Source organism: Gorilla gorilla, chromosome 5, assembly GCF_029281585.2.
Source record: "Gorilla gorilla gorilla isolate KB3781 chromosome 5, NHGRI_mGorGor1-v2.1_pri, whole genome shotgun sequence".
In the NCBI taxonomy this organism is placed as follows: domain Eukaryota; kingdom Metazoa; phylum Chordata; class Mammalia; order Primates; family Hominidae; genus Gorilla; species Gorilla gorilla.
This window is the reverse complement of record NC_073229.2, coordinates 97,505,938-97,527,225: the sequence shown is the minus strand read 5'-3', so window position 1 is coordinate 97,527,225 and position 21,288 is coordinate 97,505,938. Positions and strand designations below refer to the sequence as shown.

At 41.7% G+C, this 21,288-nt stretch overlaps 1 protein-coding gene across 2 annotated transcripts in view; it reads left to right on the top strand.

Annotated features, from left to right (window-relative positions):
- The window catches only part of CGAS (cyclic GMP-AMP synthase), a 28,354-nt gene extending 13,066 nt beyond the window's left edge, over nucleotides 1–15,288 (top strand). Inside the window, exons 4-6 of one of the 2 annotated variants that reach the window (XM_063707160.1) lie at nucleotides 10,216–10,318; nucleotides 13,416–13,530; nucleotides 14,570–15,288. In XM_063707160.1, coding sequence (XP_063563230.1) covers nucleotides 10,216–10,318; nucleotides 13,416–13,530; nucleotides 14,570–14,731 — 380 coding nt within the window. In that variant the 3' untranslated portion in view covers nucleotides 14,732–15,288. Of the gene's footprint in view, nucleotides 1–10,215; nucleotides 10,319–13,415 lie in introns of both variants that reach the window. The other variant, XM_019030258.4, reaches the window with a different exon arrangement.
- Nucleotides 15,289–21,288: the final 6,000 nt, after the last annotated feature.

Below are 21,288 nucleotides of genomic sequence, written 5' to 3'. Positions count from 1 at the left end.
TACATAGAGGAATCATTTTCTGTAAGAAAAATAGTCTATGAAGGGTACTTACATATATCATTATTCATGTTTTTACAAAATGAATTATAGCTTTCTGCAAAGAGGTTGTTCTGCAAACTGAACAATTTTTAGAATAGCTGCCCCAGGAAACCCTCACTGTAAGTGATACAAAAATTGCAACAGGACCCCATACCATCTCTTACTGACCCCATACTGTCCTGAGGAACACTGGAAGATAAATCACCTTAGAGATGAAGAAGAGTCCTTTGGTGGCCCTGTGGCCTATGTGGTTAGGCAGTTCTTTTTTTTTTTTTTTTTGAGACGGATTCTTGCTTTGTTGCCCAGGCTGGAGTGCAGTGGTGTGATCTTGGCTCACTGCAACCTCTGCCTCCCGGCTCAAGCGATTCTCCTGCCTCAGCCTCGTGAGTAGCTGGGACTACAGGCGCGTGCCACCACGCGAGGCTAATTTTTGTATTTTTAGTAGAGACAGGGTTTCATTATGTTGGCCAGGATGGTCTCCATCTCTTGACCTCGTGATCCACCCGCCTCAGCCTCCCAAAGTGCTGGGATTACAGGCGTGAGCCACTGCACCTAGCCATGGTTAGGGAGTTCTTTTCATTCTTCCATTAAAATGAAAGAAAGTGAAGGCTGGTGCTGGATGCTTAGCTTCACCTCTGCTTTCTGTTACCCTTGGCTGTTCTGCATCTGCCATCATTCCAGATTATGTATAATTAGACAAAACTCTGCTTCTGTGTACGTGTGTGAGTGTATGTGAACAGAGGGACTTAACAGTGAAAATACTTGTACTAGATTGGAGACACTTATAACACCTGCTATATCTTTTCTTTCTCTAAACATTCTACTAGAAATTCCCTGGTCTCACAAGCTATATTTTTAAAAATATTATGTTTTTCTTTTTATTTATTTTTATTTGTTTATTTTTTGAGACAGAGTCTCACTGTGTCGCCCAGGCTGGAGTGCAGTGGTGCAATCTTGGCTCACTGCAACCTCCACCTCCTGGGTTCAAAAGATTCTCCCACTTCAGCATCTCGAGTAGCTGGGACTACAGGTGCGTGCCGCCATGCCCAGCTAATTTTTTGTATTTTTAGTAGAGACTGGGTTTCACCATATTAGCCAGGCTGATCTCGAACTCCCAACTTCAGGTGATCCACCCATCTCCATCTCCCAAAGATTACAGGCATGAGCCACTGTGCCTGGCCTTGTTTTTATTGATTTTTGATTAAAAATTTTAAATTTTAAAAATCTACCTGTTGCAAAATAATACCAGTTTTATTACCAAGGATATAATTTATTTAAAGAACAGTTTATGATTTACTTGCAGTTTTTTTGTTCTTAAGATAAAAGGACAGTCAAAATATGAGGTTTTTAACCCACTCAAAAAAATGTTCAGCCAGGCGCAGTGGCCCATGCCTATAGTCTCAGCTACTCAGGAAGTTGAGGCGGGAGGATTGCTTGAGCCCAGGGCTTCAGGGCTGTAGTGAGCTATGATCATGCCACTGCACTCCATCCTGGGTAACATAGCAAGAAGTCCTCTATACCCTGCCTGCCAAAAAAAAAGTCTCTGGACAGTTTAACTCAACATAGGTAAATTAACTTGTTTCATTATGTTATCTGTTTTTAGATACTGGTTTTTAAATTTTGATTTAATTTGTTTCATAAATTTATAAAGCATATACGTGGTTCCAAAGTCAAAGCTATGGAAAAAGGTACAGTTAGAGAAACATCTTCTGTTCATGTCCTCTCCACACTCTTCTCTCCTTCCCTGATTAGAAACCTTTTTAATTGTTTTTAGTTTACCCTTCCATGTTTTATTTTTTATTTTATTTATTTATTTATTTTTGAGACAGAGTCTCGCTCTGTTGCCCAGGCTGGAGCGCAGTGGGGCAATCTTGGCTCACTGCAGCCTTCGCCTCCCAGGTTCAAGTGATTCTCCTGCCTCAGCCTCCAGGAGTAGATGGGATTACAGGTGTGCGCCACCACGCCTGGCTAATTTTTGTGTTTTTAGTAGAGATGAGGTTTCACCACGCTGCCCAGGCTGCTCTTGAACTCCCAACCTCAGGTGGTCCACCCACCTTGGCCTCCCAAAGTACTGGGATTACAGGCGTGAGCCACCGTGCCTGGCCTTCCGTGTTTTAAAAGTATAAGTAAATATATTCTCTCTCTCTCTCTCTCACTCATGTAATGGCTCAAACCTATAATCCCAGTACTTTGGGAGGCTGAAGTGGGTGGATCATTTGAGCTCAGGAGTTCGAGACCAGCGTGGGCAACATGGTGAAAGCCTGTCTCTACTAAAAATACAAAAATTAGCCAGGCGTGGTGGTGCAAGCCTGTAGTCCCAACTATTCAAGAGGCTGATGTCAGGGGATCACTTGAGCCCTGGAGGTTGAGGCTGCAGTGAGCCAAGATGGTGCCACTGCACTCTAGCCTGGGTAACAGAGTGAGACCCTGTCTCAAAAACAAAGAAAAAGGTGTCCCTTTTATTTTAAAAAGGGGATGGCATATAAATGTGTATATAGTATATAATATAAATTATATACAATGTTTTATATTATATGACATATTACATATAAATTATACATAATATATTACATGTAAATACTTATGTAAACATATTCATATAAATACTTATATTTAATATATATTTTTAAGATAAAGAAGTCAGGTAAAAACTAAGGAAATCTGGATAAAGTATAGACTTTAGTTAACAATAATGTATCAATATTGGTTTATTGTACCAATGTATTTTATGAATATGGGATGTTAATAATAGGGAAATGGGGGTGCAGTGGCATGTGCTTATAGTCCTAGTTTCCTCAGCCTTCGGGAGGCTGAGGCAGGAGGATCATTGAGCCCAGGAGTTAGGGTTGTTCTTCTTGGAGCTGAACTCCTGGGTTCAAGTGATCCTCCCGTCTCAGTCTCCCACCTCCCAAGTAGCTGAGATTACAGGTGCACGACACTGTAATCAGTGGACATGTTTTCCAGTGGGTTTAAAACTTGGTATTTTGACTGTCCTTTTATCTTAAGGACAAAAAACTGCAAAAAAATTATAAGCTGTTTTTTATAAGTGTATTATTGGTAATAATACTGGTATTACTTTGAAAAAGGTAGATTAAACATAAATATTAGATAATACACTAATTTATATACATATAAAATATATTTGTATGCTACCCCCTTTTTAAATAAAAGGTACACATTTTTTTTTTTTTTATTTAAAGTAGACACAGGGTCTTGCTATGTTGCCCAGGCTGGTCTCAAACTCCTGGCCTAAAGCAGTCCTCCCACTTTGGCCTCCTAAAGTGCTGGGATTATAGGCATGAGCCATCATGGCCAGGACATATGTTTTTCTTTTTAATTTTATTAATTTGGTTTATTTTTTAATTTTATAGAAGCCCTGCTCTCAGATATAACACTTTTTTTCTTTTAATTTAACAAGATATTTTCGATCTCACTCCATACCTCTATATAGAGAAAACATCCATTCCTTTTTAAAGTCTATTTTTACAGCTGGTCAAAGAGTAAATCGTTATGTAATATTGCTAGGCATTTCCCAGATCTCCATAGGCATCATTCCAATTTGCTTTTCCACAGCAGTGTATCAGAGTACCTGTTTCACTCTCAACCTCACTGACTTGTTAAACTTTTTGCCAATTGAAATTCTTGCCAGTGAGAAAATGATATCTCAAAAAGTTAAGAAATGATATCTCAGTGTAGTTTATTTAAAAATAAACTTTTTGTTTTAGCATAGTTTTATATTTACAGAAAAATTGTGAAAATAGTACAGAGAGTTCCCGTATAACCCCATACCCATTCCCCTGGGGTTTTTTCTGGGGGAGGTAGTGGGGCAGAGTTTCACTATGTTGCCCATGCTGGTCTCGAACTGAGCTCAATGATCCTCCCACCTCACCTTATCAAGTAACTGGGACTACAGACACGTGCCACTGCAGCACCCCCATTTTCCTATTATTAATATCTCACATTAATACAATACATTTAATAATTAATAAACCAATATTGATATATTATTGTTAGCTAAGGGCTATATCTGCTGGGCACAGTGGGTCTTGCCTGTAATCCCAGCACTTTGCGAGGCCGAGGTGGGCAGATCACCTGAAATCAAGAGTTCGAAACCACCCTGGCCAACATGGCAAAACCCCGTCTCTGCTAAAAAAATACAAAAATTAGCCAGGCGTGGTGGCATGTGACTTAGTCCCAGCTACTCGGGAGGCCGAGACAGGAGAATCACTTGAACTTGGTGGGTGGAGTTGCAGTGAGCCAAGATCATGCCACTGCACTCCAGTCTAGGAGACACAGCGAGACTCCATTAAAAAAAAAATTATATACTTTATCCAGATTTCCTTAGTTTTTCTTAATGTCCTTTTACTGTTCCAAGATCCCATTTAGGATACCATATTGCATTTAGTTGTCATGTCTCCTTAAGCTGCTCTTGACTGTGACAGTTTTTTGGTTTTAACAGTTTTGAGGAGTACTAGTTAGGTATTTTGTAGAATGTCCTTTACTTGAGATTTCTTTATTATGTTTCTTATGATTAGATCAGAGTTATTGGTTTGGGGGAGGAAGGTCACAGAGGCAAAGTGCCATCCTTATCAAATTTTATCAACGGTTCGTGCCACCTTTCTTTACAGTCATGTACAGTTGACCCTCAGGATTGGCTCCAGGGTACCCTGCAGACACCGAAGTCCACAGATGCTCAAATCCCTTACATAAAATGATATAATACAGTTGGCCCTCCATATCTGTGGGTTTCAATTCACGATTGGTTGAATTCTCAGATGTGAAACCCTCAGATACAGAGGGCCAACCGTATTGTGTAGCTATCCCTGAACTCTTTATTCTGTCCCATTAAAATCTTTGTCTATCTTTGTACCATGTTGTTGTACATAATGTAGCTTTATAATTAGTCTCAATATCTTTTAGGGCAAGTTCTACCACTTTGTTTTTCTCCAAGGGTGTCTGAGAGAGTCTTGACCCTTTGAATTCTCATATAAATTTTGAAATCAGCTTTTCAGATTCCACAAAATACTTTTTGGAATTTCGATTGAGATAATGTTGAATCTATAGATAAATTTGGGGCCAGGAATGATGACTTATGCCTGTAATTCCAGCACTTCAGAAGGCTGAGGAAGGAGAGTTGCTTTAGGTGAGGGGTTCAAGACCATCTTGGACAACACTGTGTAAAAACTCTAGCCAGGCGTGGTGGCTCACGCCTGTAATCCCAGCACTTTGGAAGGCCAAGGTGGGTGGATTACGAGGTCAAGAGATCGAGACCATCCTGGCCAACATGGTAAAACCCCATCTCTACTAAAAATACAAAAATTAGCTGGGCATGGTGGCACGTGTCTGTAGTCCTAGCTACTCGGGAGGCTGAGGCAGGAGAATCGCTTGAACCCAGGAGGCAGAGGTTGAAGTGAGCCAAGATCACGCCATTGCACTCCAGCCTGGTGACAGAGAGAGACTCCGTCTCAAAAAAAAATTAAAAAAAAAAAAACTCTCTATAAAAGTTTTTATGGAGAGTTGTGAGTCTTCATCTCTATAAAAACTTTTTAAAAAATTAGCCAGGCATGGTGGTGTGCACTTGTAGCTTGTAGTCTTAGTTACGCAAGAGAATCACTTAAGCTCAGGAGTTCGAGGTTACAGTGAGCTATGATCTTGCCACTGCACTCCAGCCTGGGCAACGTAACAAGACACTGTCTGTATTAAAAAAAAAAAACATGGGAGAGAGTTGATATGTTAACAATATTGAGTCTCCCAATCCACTTATTTACATCTCCTCTAATACTTCCCAGCTTCATTCGTTAGCATTTTCTCTGCAGAGGTTTTGTATATCTTTTGTTAATTTATTCATAGGTAATTGATCTATTTTAAAACTATTTATTTATTTATTTATTTATTTATTTATTTTGAGATGGAGTCTCGCTCTGTCACCCAGGCTGGAGTGCAGTGGTGTGATCTCGGCTCACTGCACCCTCCACCTCCTGGGTTCAAGCGATTCTCCTGCCTCAGCCTCCTGAGTAGCTGGGATTACAGGTGCCCACCACCGTGTCTGGCTAGTTTTTGTATTTTTAGTAGAGATAGGGTTTCACCATGTTGTCCAGGCTGCTCTCAAACTCCTGACCTCAGGTGATCTGCTCACCTCAGCCTCCCAAAGTGCTGGGATGACAGGCGTGAGCCACCGTGCCTGGCCAAAACTTTTTATTATGAAAATTTTAAACCAGTACCAAAGGAGACTGGGCCAGGAGTGTTGGCTCATGCTTGTAATACCAGCATTTTGGGAGGCTGAGGTGGGTGGATCACTTGAGCCCAGGAGTTCAAGCCTGGGCCACGTGACAAAACCCTGTCTCTTCAAAAAATACAAAATAAATTAGCTGGGTGTGGTAATATGCACCTGTTGTCCCAGCTATTTGGGGGGCTGAGGTGGGAGAATCACTTGAGTCTAGGAGGTTGAGGCTTCTGTGAGCCGAGATCATGTCACTGCGCTCCAGCCTGGGTGACAAAGTGAAATCTTGTCTTAAAAAAATAATCAATGACTGGGAGCGGTGGCTCACACCTGTAATCCAAGCACTTTGGGAGGCCAAGCCGGGTGGGTCACCTGAGGTCAGGAGTGCGAGACCAGCCTGGCCAACATGGTGAAACCCCATCTCTACTAAAAATACAAAATTAGCTGGGCATGGTGGCGCATGCCTGTAATCCCAGCTACTCAGGAGGCTGAGGCAGGAGAATCACTTGAACCTGGAAGGCAGAGGTTGCAGTGAGCTGAGATGGTGTCACTGCACTCCAGCCTGGGCAACAGAGCGAGACTCAATCTCAAAAAAAAAAATAAATAAATATAAATGCATAAACAAATAATAATTCTCTTATATTAGCTGGGCACAGTGGCTCACAGCTGTAATTCCAGCACTTTGGGAGGTGGGAGGATTGCTGGAGCCCAGGAGTTTGAGATCAGCCTGGGCAAGGTGGAGAGACCCCGTCTCTACAAAAAAATCCAAAAATTAGCCAGCCATGGTGATGTATGCTTCTGGTCCCGCTATTGGAAAGGCTAACATGAGAAGATTGCTTGAGGCTGGGAAGTCGAGGTTTCAGTGAGCTGTGTTCACGCACTCCAGCCTGGGTGATAGAGGGAGATCTTGTCTCAAAAAATGAAAGAAAAAAGTAATAATTCCCTAATATCAAACACCTATTCAGTATTAAAATTTCCGCTTGTCTTGTAAGTGTCATACTTTTTTTGTATGTTTGGATCAGCCTGTTTGGATCAGGATTCAAATAAGGTTCATACATTGTGACTGACCAATATGTCTGTTAAATCTCTTTTAACTCATAACTTCCTCTTTCATAACTTTTTTATCCCTTGAATAAAATTTACTCAATTTACTTCAATTTACTCATTGAAGAAACAGGTTATTTTTCCTGTAGAGTTTCCCAAAGAGAGGATTTTGTAGAGTGCATTCTAGAAGTGTCGTTTAGCATGTTCTGCTTTCATCCATATTTCTTTTTGTTGTTGTTGTTTTGTTTTTTTGAGAGGGAGTTTTGCTCTTGTTGCCCAGTCTGGAGTGCAATCGCCCGATCTTGGCTCACTGCAACCTGCGCCTCCCAGGTTTAAGTGATTCTCCTGCCTTAGCCTCCAGAGTAGCTGGGATTACAGGCTTGTGCCACCATGCCCGGCTAAATGTTTGTATTTTTAGTAGAAATGGGGTTTCACCATGTTGGTCCAGCTGGTCTCGAACTCCTGACCTCAGGTGATCCACCGCCTCAGCCCCCAAAGTGCTGGGATTACAGGAGTGAGCCACTGCGCCTGGCCTCATCCATATTTCATTAGCAGTTAGATCTAGAAGGTAACTGTTGGGTGTTTTTTTTTGTTTGTTTTTTGTTTTTGTTTTTGTTTTTTGAGACTGAGTCTCACTCTGTCATCCAGGCTGGAGTGCAATGGCATGATCTCAGCTCACTGCAACCTCTGCCTCCTGAATTCAAGCAATTCCCCTGCCTCAGCCTCCTGAGTAGCTGGGATTACAACTGTGTGCCACAATGCTTGGCTAATTTTTGCATTTTTAGTAGCGACGGAGTTTCGCCATGTTTGCCAGGCTGCTCTTGAACCCCATATCTCAGGTGATCTGCTCACCTCGGCCTCCCACGGTGCTGGGATTACAGGCATGAGCCACTGCACCTGGCCTAATTGCTAGTTTTTATACTATTGTAAGTAACATCTTTCTCAAAATTTCATTTTTTGTTTATTGCCATATATCAAAATACCTTTGATTTTTGTATCCACAATCTTGGTAACTCTTTTAATTGATTTGGTGAGTTTATTTACATAATTTTTTTTTTCTTTTTTCATTTTCTTTCTTTTTTGAGATGGAGCCTCGCTCTGTTGTCCAGGCTGGAGTGCAGTGGCGTGATCTCGACTCACTGCAACCTCGGCATTCCGGGTTCAAGGGATTCTCCTGCCTCAGCCTCCCAAGTAGCTGGGTCTATATACAAATACATACATACATGTGGTTTGTGTAGGCACACGCCACCACACCGGCTAAGCTAATCTTTCTATTTTTAGTAGATATGGTGTTTCACCATGTTGGCCAGGCTGGTCTCCTGTCTCGGCCTCCTGAAGTGCTGGGATTACAGGCGTGAACCACCATGCCCAGCATTGCAGATTCTTTTGTATTTCCTATATATGCAATTACATCACCTATGAATAATGATGGCTTTGTTTCTCCCTTTCCAGTGTGTAACCCTGTTTTTCCTTCCCTTACTGTGCTTGCTATGACACCCAGTGCATGTTGAACAGAAATAGAGATAGCAGATGTTTTGCCTTCTTTCTGATTTCTCTCTCCAACTTTTTACCTCACATAATGATTGTTGCTATAGTTTTCTAAAATCTACCTTTTATGGAATCAAGTGTCCATCTAGACTTAAATTGCTAAGAGGTGTTTTTTTTAATGATAAACGACTATAGGATTTTAAGAGCTTCATTTTCTTCATCTATTGAGACAATCATGTATTTCTCCTCTATTCTGTTAATGTGACAGATTATATTGATTGATTTTTCTGAAAAATCATTCAGATTATAAACTACTTATACTTTGCTAGTATAAAACCACGAAGTAACAGGGTGGTCAGAGCATAAAAGAGCTAGCCATGGTAAGACTCGGGGAGAAATTTTTTTTTTTGAGACAGAGTCTTGTGCTGTTGCCCAGGCTGGAGTGCAGTGGCGCGATCTCAGCTCACTGCAAGCTCCACCTCCCGGGTTCACGCCATTCTCCTGCCTCAGCCTCCCAAGTAGCTGGGATTACAGGAGCCTGCCACCACGCCCGGCTAATTTTTTGTATTTTTGGTAGAGGCGGGGTTTCACCGTGTTAGCCAGAATGGTCTTGATCTCCCGACCTTGTGATCCGCCCACCTTGGCCTCCCAAAGTGCTGGGATTACAGGCATGAGCCACCTCGCCCAGGTGAAATCATTCTATATTTACACAAACTCTCATAAATAAGAATAAAGGAAATGGTCCTCAATTCATTTTGTATTAATATAAAACCTGTAAGGATGGTACAGAAAAAGTGAATAAATTGATTCAAATTATTATTGAAACAAAATATTTAACAAAGGGAATTTAGCAATATATAAAAGGTAATACATCTTACTATTGCTAACTATATTAAGCTGTGACTTCCTTTTTTTTTTTCAGTTAGGCCCATTTTTTGTCTCAGTGTACTTATTTTTATACGTAATTATTTATCTGTTCACTTCTTTTGATTCACTCCTAAGATTTTTTCAGAATATTTTCTTTTTCTTTCTTTCTTTTTTTTTTTGATGGAGTTTTGCTCTTGTTGCCCAGGCTGGAGTGCAATGGTGCGATCTCGGCTCACTGCAACCTCCACCTCCCAGGTTCAAGTGATTCTCCTTCCTCAGCCTCCCAAGTAGCTGGGATTACAGGCATGTGCCATCATGCCAGGATAACTTTTTTTTGTATTTTTGGTAGAGATGGGGTTTCTCCATGTTGGTCAGGCTGGTCTTGAACTCCCGACCTCAGGTGACCCACCCTCCTCGGCCTCCCAAAGTACTGAGATTACAGGCGTGAGCCCCCATGCCCAGCCCTAGAATATTTTCACGAGGGAAACCACTTGAATATTGTTTAGATATGGATGCTTTGGGTAAAGTGCTTTTTTGTTTTTCCTTTTGAAATTAAGAAGAAACATGGCGGCTATCCTTCTCTCACATCGAAAAGGAAATTTTGAACAATCATGGAAAATCTAAAACGTGCTGTGAAAACAAAGAAGCGAAATGTTGCAGGTAACAGCCTTATTTTGTTAAATGACAGATTATCTATGGTATGCTTAATTATTTGTTGACTCCACACCTCAGACCTGAAGAGATGAGCTGGGTTGGGTCTGGGGGGCAGGGCAGGATTGGGTTGAGCTGGGGAGAGTGTGAGTATGAAACCAGAGAAGCTAGATCCAAAGGGCCAAGGAAATGGTTTTGTTAGAAGGCAAGGCCGGGGAATAGTAGTTCTGAACCCTGGATCAGATGAATGTGTTTTTGTATAGATGTATCAGTAGGACAGAGTGAGAGGGTATGAGCACTAGCCATGACAATTCGATGGGTCTTAGTATTCTGCTTGTTTAAAAGTAATGGATATTAATGCCATATAATTGGAGGAGGCCAAAAGGTCGCTCTTATTAGATACTGGGCTTGCTTTGGGATAGTTGGGTTGTGTTGACGGCTAGGGATTGATTGGCCAAACTGAAAACAACACTAAGTGAGTAATTTTTTTTTTTGAGACAGACTTTCACTCTGTCACCCAGACTGGAGTGCGGTGGCACAATTACGGCTCACCACAGCCTCGATCTCCTGGGCTCAAGCAATCATCCTACCTCAGCCCCCCAAGTAGCTGAGATTACAGGTGCATGCCACCATGCTCGGCTAATTAAAAAAAAAAAAATTTGTAGAGGGCCTGTTGGCTCACACCTGTAATCCCAGCCTAGCAACATGGTGAGACCCCACCTCCATAAAAAATTTAAAAATTAGCCAGGCATGGTGACTGGTGCCTGTGGTCCCAGCTACTTGGAAGGCTGAGGTAGGAGAATGGCTCGAGCCCAGAAAATCAAGGCTGCAGTGAGCCATGATCGTGCCACTGCACTGCAACCTGGGTGACATAGTGACACCCTGTCTCAAAAAAAATTTTTTTTATTGGTAGAGATGGTGGTCTCCCTTTGTTGCCCAGGCAGGCTGGTCACCAACTCCTGGGTTCAAGTAATCTTCCCGCCTTGGCCTCCCAAAGTCTTGGAAGTACGGGGATGAGACACTGCACCCCACCATTTTTTTTTGTGATGGCATACACACCATAAAGAACTAAGATTGAAAAGGAATTGTTCATTTGAGTTTCTAAAGTTGGCCAGTATTGGCCAGGCATGGTGGCTCAAGGCCTGCAATCCCAGCACTTTGGGAGGCTGGGGCAGGTGGATCACCTGAGGTCAGGAATTCGAGACCAGCCTGGCCTACGTGGCGAAACCCCGTCTCTACTAAAAATACAAAAATTAGCTGGGTGCAGTGGCACGTGCCTGTAATCCCTGCTACTCAGGAGGCTGAGGCAAGAGAATCACCTGAACCCGGGAGACTGAGATCATGCCACTGCACTCCAGCCTGGGCAACAGAGCAAGACTCCATCTTAAATAAATAAATAAATAAATAAATAAATAAATAAATAAAGTAAGTAAGTAAGTTGGCCAGTATAAATAAAGATCACAAAAGTTAAAAAGTCAAAACAAAAATGCCCAACATGCAGGCACAGAGGTTCTTTAAGATCTCATATGCAGGCTTTGAAGCAAGCATTAAGAAAACTATATTGTTGGCCAGGCACAGGGGCTCACGCCTGTAATCCCAGCACTTTGGGAGGCCGAGGCAGGTAGATCACCTGAGGTCAGGAGTTCGAGACCAGCCTGGCCAACGTTATGAAACCCCGTCTCTACAAAAATGCAAAAATTAGCCGGGCGAGGTGGCATGCGCCTGTAATCCCAGCTACTTAGGAGGTTGAGGCAGGAGAATCGCTTGAACCCAGTAGGCAGAGGTTGCGGTGAGCTGAGATCACACCACTGCACTCCAGCCTGGGCAACAGAGCGAGACTCCATCTCAAAAAAAAAGGAAAAAGAAAAAAAAGAAAAAGAAATATTGTTGATAAGGCTAAATAGTTTCATAAATAGTACATTTTGTCAACTACTAAATAACTAGATGAGATGGCAGATTATCTATGGTACTCTTAATAATGTAAATCTGTGATACAATCAGTGGATTTTAAAAAAGAAAAAATTTATATTAAATTTGCAGTTCAATAAAGTAAAATAATTTTATAACAAAACAAGATTTTGGATCGCTTGAGGGGGGTGAGGGGAGGGTCAGAGGTTGCAGTGAGCTGAGATTGTATCACTGCATCCCAGCCTGGGTGACAGAGTGAGACCCTGTCTCAAAAAAAGAAAATAGTATAAATATCTGTTAGCTTTATACAGTTGAAGAAATTCATAGAATGTATTTAAGCTAAGAATGGGAAAGAGAGGGAAAAAATGTGTTTTTGAAACTTCAAACCATATATTTGAAAACATAATCAGATTTTAGTGTGACTGTTGTATTTATGTTATTTATTTTATTTTATTTTATTTTATTTTATTTTATTTTATTTTATTTTATTTTATTTTGAGATGGAGTCTCACTTGTTGCCCAGGCTGGAGTGCAGTGGCATGATCTTGGCTCACTACAACCTCCGCCTCCTGGGTTCAAGTGATTCTCCTGCCTCAGCCTCCCGAGTAGCTGGGATTATAGGTGCACGCCACCACACCTGGCTAATTTTTGTATTTTTAGTAGAGATGGGGTTTCAGCATACTGGCCAGGCTGATCTCGAACTCTTGACCTCGTGATCCGCCTGCCTAGGCCTCCCAAAGTGCTGGGATTACAGGCATGAGCCACCGCGCCCGGCTTTTTTGTTTTTGTTTTTGTTTTTTGTGTGTGACAGAGTTTCGTTCTTGTTGCCCAAGCTGGAGTGCAATGACGTGATCTTGGCTCACTGCAACCTCCGCCTCCTGGCTTCAAGCGATTCTCGTGCCTCAGCCTGCAGAGTAGCTGGGATTACAGGCGTGCACCACCACGCCCAGCTAATTTTGTATTTTTAGTAGAGACGGGGTTTCACCATATTAGTCAGGCTGGACTCAAACTCTTGATCTTAGGTGATCCCCGCCTCAGCCTCCCAAAGTGCTGGGATTACAGGCGTTGTGTCACCACGCCCGGCCTATATTTATGTTATTATATATCTTTATTGTTTATATTTTTGCTATGAGATGCCTAAAATCCTTTGTTGAATGTAAATAAGTAAAAATAAGTGTTTTCCTTTTTTATTCAACAGGAAAGATTGTTTAAAACTAATGAAATACCTTTTAGAACAGCTGAAAGAAAGGTTTAAAGACAAAAAACATCTGGATAAATTCTCTTCTTATCATGTGAAAACTGCCTTCTTTCACGTATGTACCCAGAACCCTCAAGACAGTCAGTGGGACCGCAAACAGCTGGGCCTCTGCTTTGATAACTGCGTGACATACTTTCTTCAGTGCCTTAGGACAGAAAGACTTGAGAATTATTTTATTCCTGAATTCAATCTATTCTCTAGGAACTTAATTGACAAAAGAAGTAAAGAATTTCTGACAAAGCAAATTGAGTATGAAAGAAACAATGAGTTTCCAGTTTTTGATGAATTTTGAGATTGTATTTTTAGAAAGATCTAAGAACTAGAGTCACCCTAAATCCTGGAGAATACAAGAAAAATTTGAAAAGGGGCCAGACGCTGTGGCTCACACCTGTAATCCCAGCTCTTTGGAGGCCGAGGCAGGCGGATCACTTGAGGTCAGGAGTTTGAGAACAGCCTGACCAACATGGTGAAACTCCATCTCTACTAAAAATATAAAAATTAGCCGGGCATGGTGATGCATGCCTGTAATCCCAGCTACTCGGGAGGCTTAGACATGAGAATCACTTGAACCCGGGAGGTGGAGGTTGCAGTGAGTCAAGATGGCACCACTGCACTCCATCCTGGGTGACAGAGCAAGACTTCCTCTCAAAAAATAAATAAATAAATAAGAAAAATAAATTAGGAAATTATTAAAATATTTTTTTAGAAAAGCAACAAAATAACAAAAATTAGTGACTGTAATAATTGGAATGTTTGAAATTTGTCACAGCAATAATTGACTAAAATGAATGTAAATAATTATTCAGTTTTCAGTTTGTTGTAATAAACTCTAATCAGTATAAAGGATTGACTATCCTAGGAAAAAGATTAGTCAAGGAATAAGAAGCAAAAGTAGTATTTGAAATCTAAAAACATTACCATGTTTGCTTTATCATGCAGGCAAATAAATAAATGACATTTTCAGGTTGGAATAAAAAAAGATAAAGTACATATTGCCTTAATTAAATTCATCAAGTACTTACTGAAAAACAGCTCTCCACCGTGCCTGGCCAGGAAATACATAATCTTTTTTTTTTTTTTTTTTTTTTTTTGAGATAGAGTCTCGCTCTGTCGCCCAGGCTGGAGTCCAGTGGCATGATCTTGGCTCACTGCAAGCTCTGCTTCCTGGGTTCACGCCATTCTCCTGCCTCAGCCTTCCGAGTAGCTGGGACTACAGGTGCCCACCACCACACCTGGCTAATTTTTTGTATTTTTAGTAAAGATGGGGTTTCACCATGTTAGCCAGGATGGTCTCGATCTCCTTACCTTGTGATTCGCCCGCCTCGGCCTCCCAAAGTGCTGGGATTACAGGCGTGAGCCACCGCGCCTGGCTGAAATACATAATCTTAAAAGAAAACATAAGATACTTTATTTTAATATACGTGACTAAATGTAAAACCTAACTTATTTTCTGTTATCTATTTATTTTTACTTTCAGTAACACTTTTTTTATTTTAGGTAGCATTCAGCCTAGAGGCAACTGCTGTTTGTTAAATTTTTCCTGTTCATATATTCTGCACATTTTCTTATGGGTTAGTTTTCTTCTCATTGTTTTGGGAAGTTCTTAATATATTTGGGGTATTTATCTTTCATTTGTTGTCTGTGTAACAAATAACTTCTGCCATATGGGTTGTCTGCACATTTTTTGGTGTCTTTTAGTAAACAAGGTTTTTTGTTTTGTATTGTTTTGTTTATTGTAAAGATTTTTAAATTTTAATGGAGTTGATTTCTTTTCTCATTCAAGCTTTTGAGAATAAATTGGAGTTGAATTTTTTATGGTTTTTGCTTTATACATCTTGTTTAACAGCCTACTACGTTTGAACATACTAAGAGAAACATTAGACATTTGAAGAGTTTTGGGGACAATTAATGATAAATAAACCACTATGCAAATAAAATAATCTAAGCAATTTTTTTTTTTTTGGGGGGGACAGTCTCACTCTGTCGCCCAGGCTGGAGTGCAGTGGCACGATCTTGGCTCACTGCACCCTCCTCCTCCCGGTTCAAGCAATTCTCCTGCCTCAGCCTCCCAAGTAGCTGGGACTACAGTTGCACGCCACCATGCCTGGCTAATTATTTTTGTATTTTTAGTAGAGACAGAATTTCACCATGTTGGTCAAGCTGGTCTCGAACTCCTGACCTCAGGTGATACACCCATCTCAGCCTCCCAAAGTGCTGAGATTACAGGTGTGAGCCACCGTACCCGGCCAATCTAAGCAATTTTTAACTCCATAAGAAAAATGAATGCGTGAAAGAAAAGTCTGATATAAGAATATTGCTCAGCTGTTTAAGTATTGACAAAGTCATAGTAATGTAACCATTGACTATTAATCTTATTGAAGTTATGGACTGTTGTCGACTTTAAAAAAATTAAAAACCAGGGGCGGTGGCTCACCCCTGTAATTCCAGCACTTTGGGAGGCCGAGGCGGGCAGATCATGAGGTCAGGAGTTCAAGACCAGCCTGGCCAACAAGGTGAAACCTCATCTCTACTAAAAATACAAAAATTAGATGAGTATGGTGGTACGTGCCTGTAATCCCAGCTACTTGGGAGGCTGAGGCAGGAGAATCGCTTGAACCCAGGAGGCAGAGGTTGCAGTGAGCCAAGACGGTGCCGCTGCACTCCAGCCTGGTGACAGAGCGAGATTCCATCTCAAAAAAAAAAAAAAAATTAAAAAAAACTTTTTTAATGTGAAAAGAAAGAAATTATGATTACCCACTCTGTGGTTAGGATAGGACAATAGGCTTAGTTCCTGTATGGTGACAGTGGTAGGGAGATTACATTAGTTTCCTGTGTAACAATTAACCACAACCTTAGAGGCTTAAAACAACACATATTTATTATCTCACATTTTCAGTGGGCCAAAATTCTGGGTGTGGCTCTGCTCAGAGTCTCTCAAGGCTATAATTAAGATGTCAGCCAGCGCTGTAGCCTCATCTGAGGCTTGACTGGAGAAGGATCCATTTTTGTTGGCAGAATTTAGTTCCTTTACATTTGTAGGACTGAGGGCTTCAGTTTCTTGCTGTCAGCCAGAGGTTGCCCTCCGTTCCTAGAAGCTGTCTTCAGTTCCTTACCATGTGAGCCTCCCAACATAGGCAGCCCACAACAGTAGCTCGATTCTTCAAAGCCAGCAAGGGAGGTACTCCAGCAAGAGAAGTGCTACAAACTTGTTTAACACAATTACACACACATAATTATGTACAGTCCGTTGCCTGTACTGTATTCTATTGATTGGAAGCAAGTCAAAGGTCCCACTCATACCCAAGAGGAGAGGAATCACTCAAGGGTGTTCTTGTTGTCTCAGATGCCAGCGATACAGTTAGGGGGAAAACAGTTCCCATAAGACCACCCTCATTTCTGTCAACAATTGCAATTTCAAGGGATTCCTAAAACCACCCTGAGGTTTGATGAAAGACTCACAGAACTCACTGAAACCACTATGCTCATGGTTGCAGTTTATTATATAGTAAACATGCAAGTTTAAATCAGCCAAAGGAAGAAGTGCGTAAGGCAGAGTTTAAGAGAGTAGCAAACACAGCACTTTCTGTTGTCTTTTGGTGGAGTCATGGACATGTTATTCTCTTGGCATCAATGTGTGCCAATACACGCAGAATATTGCCAGCCAGGGAAGCTCACCTGAGCCATGTCCAGAGTTCTTACTGCAGCTCATGGTTGGCTGGCCATATGTCTAACCTCAGTCTCCAGCTCCTCTGGAGGGCAAACAGTATAAGCTGATACCATGACCCAAAGACCCCACCATAAATCACATTGTTGTACTTTCTGGCACATTCCAAGAATTTAGCCATTACCTTTCAGAAGCCAAGGGCAAAGGTGAGACTTTTCTTTGGGTTAGGTTAAATTCTTTACTACATAGATATGAACCTCAGGAGGCGGGGGGCCACAGGACAACCCTGAGGGTCCGACTGTCACAGGTATGCAAAAACTGAATTAATCTTTCTTATAGTGGGAAGTCAGTAAATGTCAAATTTTTAAAACCAAGAAATTGCAGTATAAGCAAGTTATTAATGGCTAAAAGATGAAAAGGTTACATCTTGGGAGTGGAAAATGAAGGGTGGAAGGGTTTGGGACTACTTTTTTTTTTTTAAATAAAATGATTTTATTTAGTTAGTTTGTAAATGTGAATATAGTTGGCAAAAACCAAACCAAAACAGCATAAAACCAAAAAATGACAGTTATATGGTTGATCATGCCCAAGTACAACAGCATTTATTAGTAGAATATAAAAAATAAATTTTATGGCTGGGTGCCATGGCTCATGCCTGTAATCCCAGCACTTTGGGAGGACGAGGCGGGCGGATCACCTGAGGTCAGGAGTTCAAGACCAGCCTGATCAACATGGAGAAACCCCGTCTCTACTAAAAATACAAAATTGGCCGGGTGTGGTGGCGCATGCCTGTAATCCCAGCTACTCAGGAAGGCTGAGGCAGAAGAATTGCTTGAACCTGGGAGGCAGAGGTTGCAGTGAGCCAAGATTGTGCCACTGCAGTCCAGCCTGGGCAACAAGAGCGAAATTCCATCTCTAAATAAATAAATTAAATTTAAAATAATAAAAAATTTTATTATTATTGCTATTTATTTATTTTTTTGAGACGGAGTCTTGCTCTGTCACCCAGGCTGGAGTGCAGTGGCGCGATCTTGGCTCACTGCAACCTCCGCCTCCCGAGTTCAAGCGATTCTCCTGCCTTAGCCTCCCAAGTAGCTGGGATTACAGGCACCCACCACCACGCCCACCTAATTTTTTGTATTTTTAGTAGAGACAGGGTTTCACTATGTTGGCCAGGCTGATCTTGAATGCTTGACCTCATGATCCACCTGCTTTGGCCTTCCAAAGTGCTAAGATTAAGGCGTGAGCCACTGCGCCTGGCCTAAAAATTTTATTATTTTTATGTGCTTTTTTTCCCCCAGCTTTGACTCTCTGGATGCTTTTGAAAGTTTGAGTTCCTAAGAAATTCCACAGCTAGAGGTTCCTACGATGTCACTGAGTGAGGTTAAGGTTCTGCTCTTATAGGGAGCATCTTATCCTTGGGGATTCTGGACAACTGGACCCCTAGGAACTTGAAAAACAGCTGCTTTCATTGGTATTCTTTTGACATGGGGAAAATACAGCCATTGTCCATTAAAACACAATCCAATTTGGGTACAAGTACTCTTCAGGTTTTCTAAGTTCTCCACAAGAATACCAAGACTAGGCTACCATCTTTTCTGACAACAGACTACTTTTTTTTTTTTTTTCTTTTTTATTTTTATTTTTATTTTTATTTTTTATTTTTTATTGATCAATAAAACTCTGGGTGTTTCTTGCAGAGGGGGATTTGGCAGGGTCACAGGACAATAGTGGAGGGAAGGTCAGCAGATAAACAAGTGAAGAAAGTTCTCTGGTTTTCCTAGGCAGAGGACCTTGCGGCCCTCTGCAGTGTTTGTGTCCCTGGGTACTTGAGATTAGGGAGTGGTGATGACTCTTAACGAGCATGCTGTCTTCAAGCATCAGACTACTTTTTAAATAAGCTTTGTAAGTCCAAGATTTCTGGCAGAGAAATGTAAATAAGAAATAAAAACAAAAATAAATAAGTCTTGTAGAACCATTTGTTTCCATACATTACATGTATATTTGACTTTGATAAAAATGAAAACAATTTTTTTTTTTTGAGACAGAATTTCCCTCTTGTTGCCCAGGCTGGAGTGCGATGACCTAATCTTGGCTCACTGCAAACTCCGCCTCCCGGGTTCAAGTGATTCTCTTGCCTCAGCCTCCCGAGTAGCTGGGATTATAAGCGCCCACCACCACATCTGGCTAATTTTGTATTTTTAGTAGAGACCGGGTTTCTCCATGTTGGTCAGGCTGGGCTCGAACTCCTGACCTCTGGTGATGCGCCCGCCTCGTCCTCCCAAAGTGCTGGTATTACAGGCGTGAGCCACAGTGCACGGCCTGAACACATATTATTTTTAAATTTTTTCATTTTGCCGGGCGCAGTGGCCTGAACACATATTACTTTTAAATCTTTTTCATTTTGCCAGGCATGAGGGCGGCTGCCTGTAATCCCAGCTACTTGGGAGGCTGAGGCAGGAGAGTCGCTTGAACCTGGGAGGCGGAGGTTGTGGGTGAACTGAGATTGTGCCATTGCACTCCAGCCTGGGCAACAAAGAGTGAAACTCTGTCTCAAAAAAAAAGTAATATGTGTTCAATGTGAAAAAGTCAGATGTTCACGTTAAAGTGTAAAAAAAAAACCAAACAGTGAAAATACAGAGAAATAGCATTATTAATCTAACATTTTATTACTGGGTAGTGCCACGCAATTCCAGGCTCCTGGTGTCTTGTTTTGTTTGTTCATTTTTGAGACGGAGTCTCACTCTGTCACCCAGGCTGGAGTGCAGTGGCCCGATCACAGCTCACTGCAACCTCTGCCTCCTGGCATCCAGTGGTTCTCCTGCCTCAGCCTCCTGATTGGGACTGCAGGCCTGCGCCACCATGCCTGGCTAATTTTCATATTTTTAGTAGAGACGGGGTTTCACCACGTTGGGCAGGCTGGTCTCGAACTGCTGACCTCCAGTGTTCTGCCTGCCTCGGTCTCCCAAAGTGCTGGGATTACAGACGTGAGCCACCGTGCCTGGCCTGGCACTTGGTGTCTTGAACAAAGACTTGGATGAGACACACACAGATAGTAAATAAAGCAAAGCAGCAAAAGCTTATTAAGCACTCTCACAAAGAGGAGAGCTGACTGACTTCTGTGAGAAGAGATCAGCCTGGTTTGTTACATTTCATGGCCTTTTTTTTCCTCACTTGCTTACCCTCACTTTATTTCTTGTAAGCTAATTGCTCATCCTTGCTTAACCTTACTTTTTTTTTTTTTTTTTGAGACAGGGTCTCACTCTGTCACCCAGACTGGAGTGCAGTAGCGTGATCTCGGCTCACCGCAACCTCTGCCTCCCAGGCTTAAGTGATTCTCCTGCCTCAGCCTCCTGAGTAGCTGGGATTACAGGCATGCCCCACCACCCCTGGGTAATTTTTATATTTTTAGTAGAGATGGAGTTTCACTATGTTGGCCAGGCTAATCTCGAACTCCTGACCTCAAATGATCCACCCGCCTTGGCCCCCCAAAGTGTTAGGATTACAGATGTGAGTCACCGCACCCAGCTGCTCATCTTTACTTTCATTTTTTGTGACCAATTCCTACTGCAAGTCCTTGTGACTTATTTTTTATCCTGTATGTTTTAACTCACTGCTTACTCCCTTATTTCGTATGTTCTGCTTCGGCTATCTTACATGTTTTGTTTTTGCTATCACTTAAGCTAGCCTACATCAAAGGGTCCCCTTTGTCCCTGACTTCCTCTGCTATTCTCCTGCCTCAATTTTTCTCTGACTGATTTTAGGATTTTTGTCTTTGGTATTCTGGAGTTTTATTATGAGATGTCTGTGTATATCTTTATTAAGCAGCTGGGACCACAGCCATGTGCCACCACGCCCAGCTAATTTTTGTATTTTTAGAGACAAGGTTTCATCGTGTTAGCCAGGACGGTCTTGATCTCTTGATGTCGTGATCCTCCCGCCTCGGCCTCCCAAAGTGCTGGGATTATAGGCATGAGCCACCGCGCCCAGCATTGTTCTCATTTTTTAATGTCTCTACATCCTTACAATTCCCCACTCCCAGACTTAACCAGAAACTTATTTGATTGGTCTTACTAAAGAACCTGCTGTTGGTTTTCACTGAACTTTGTTTTCCAATTTATTCATTTCTGCTTTTACCTTTATTTTCTT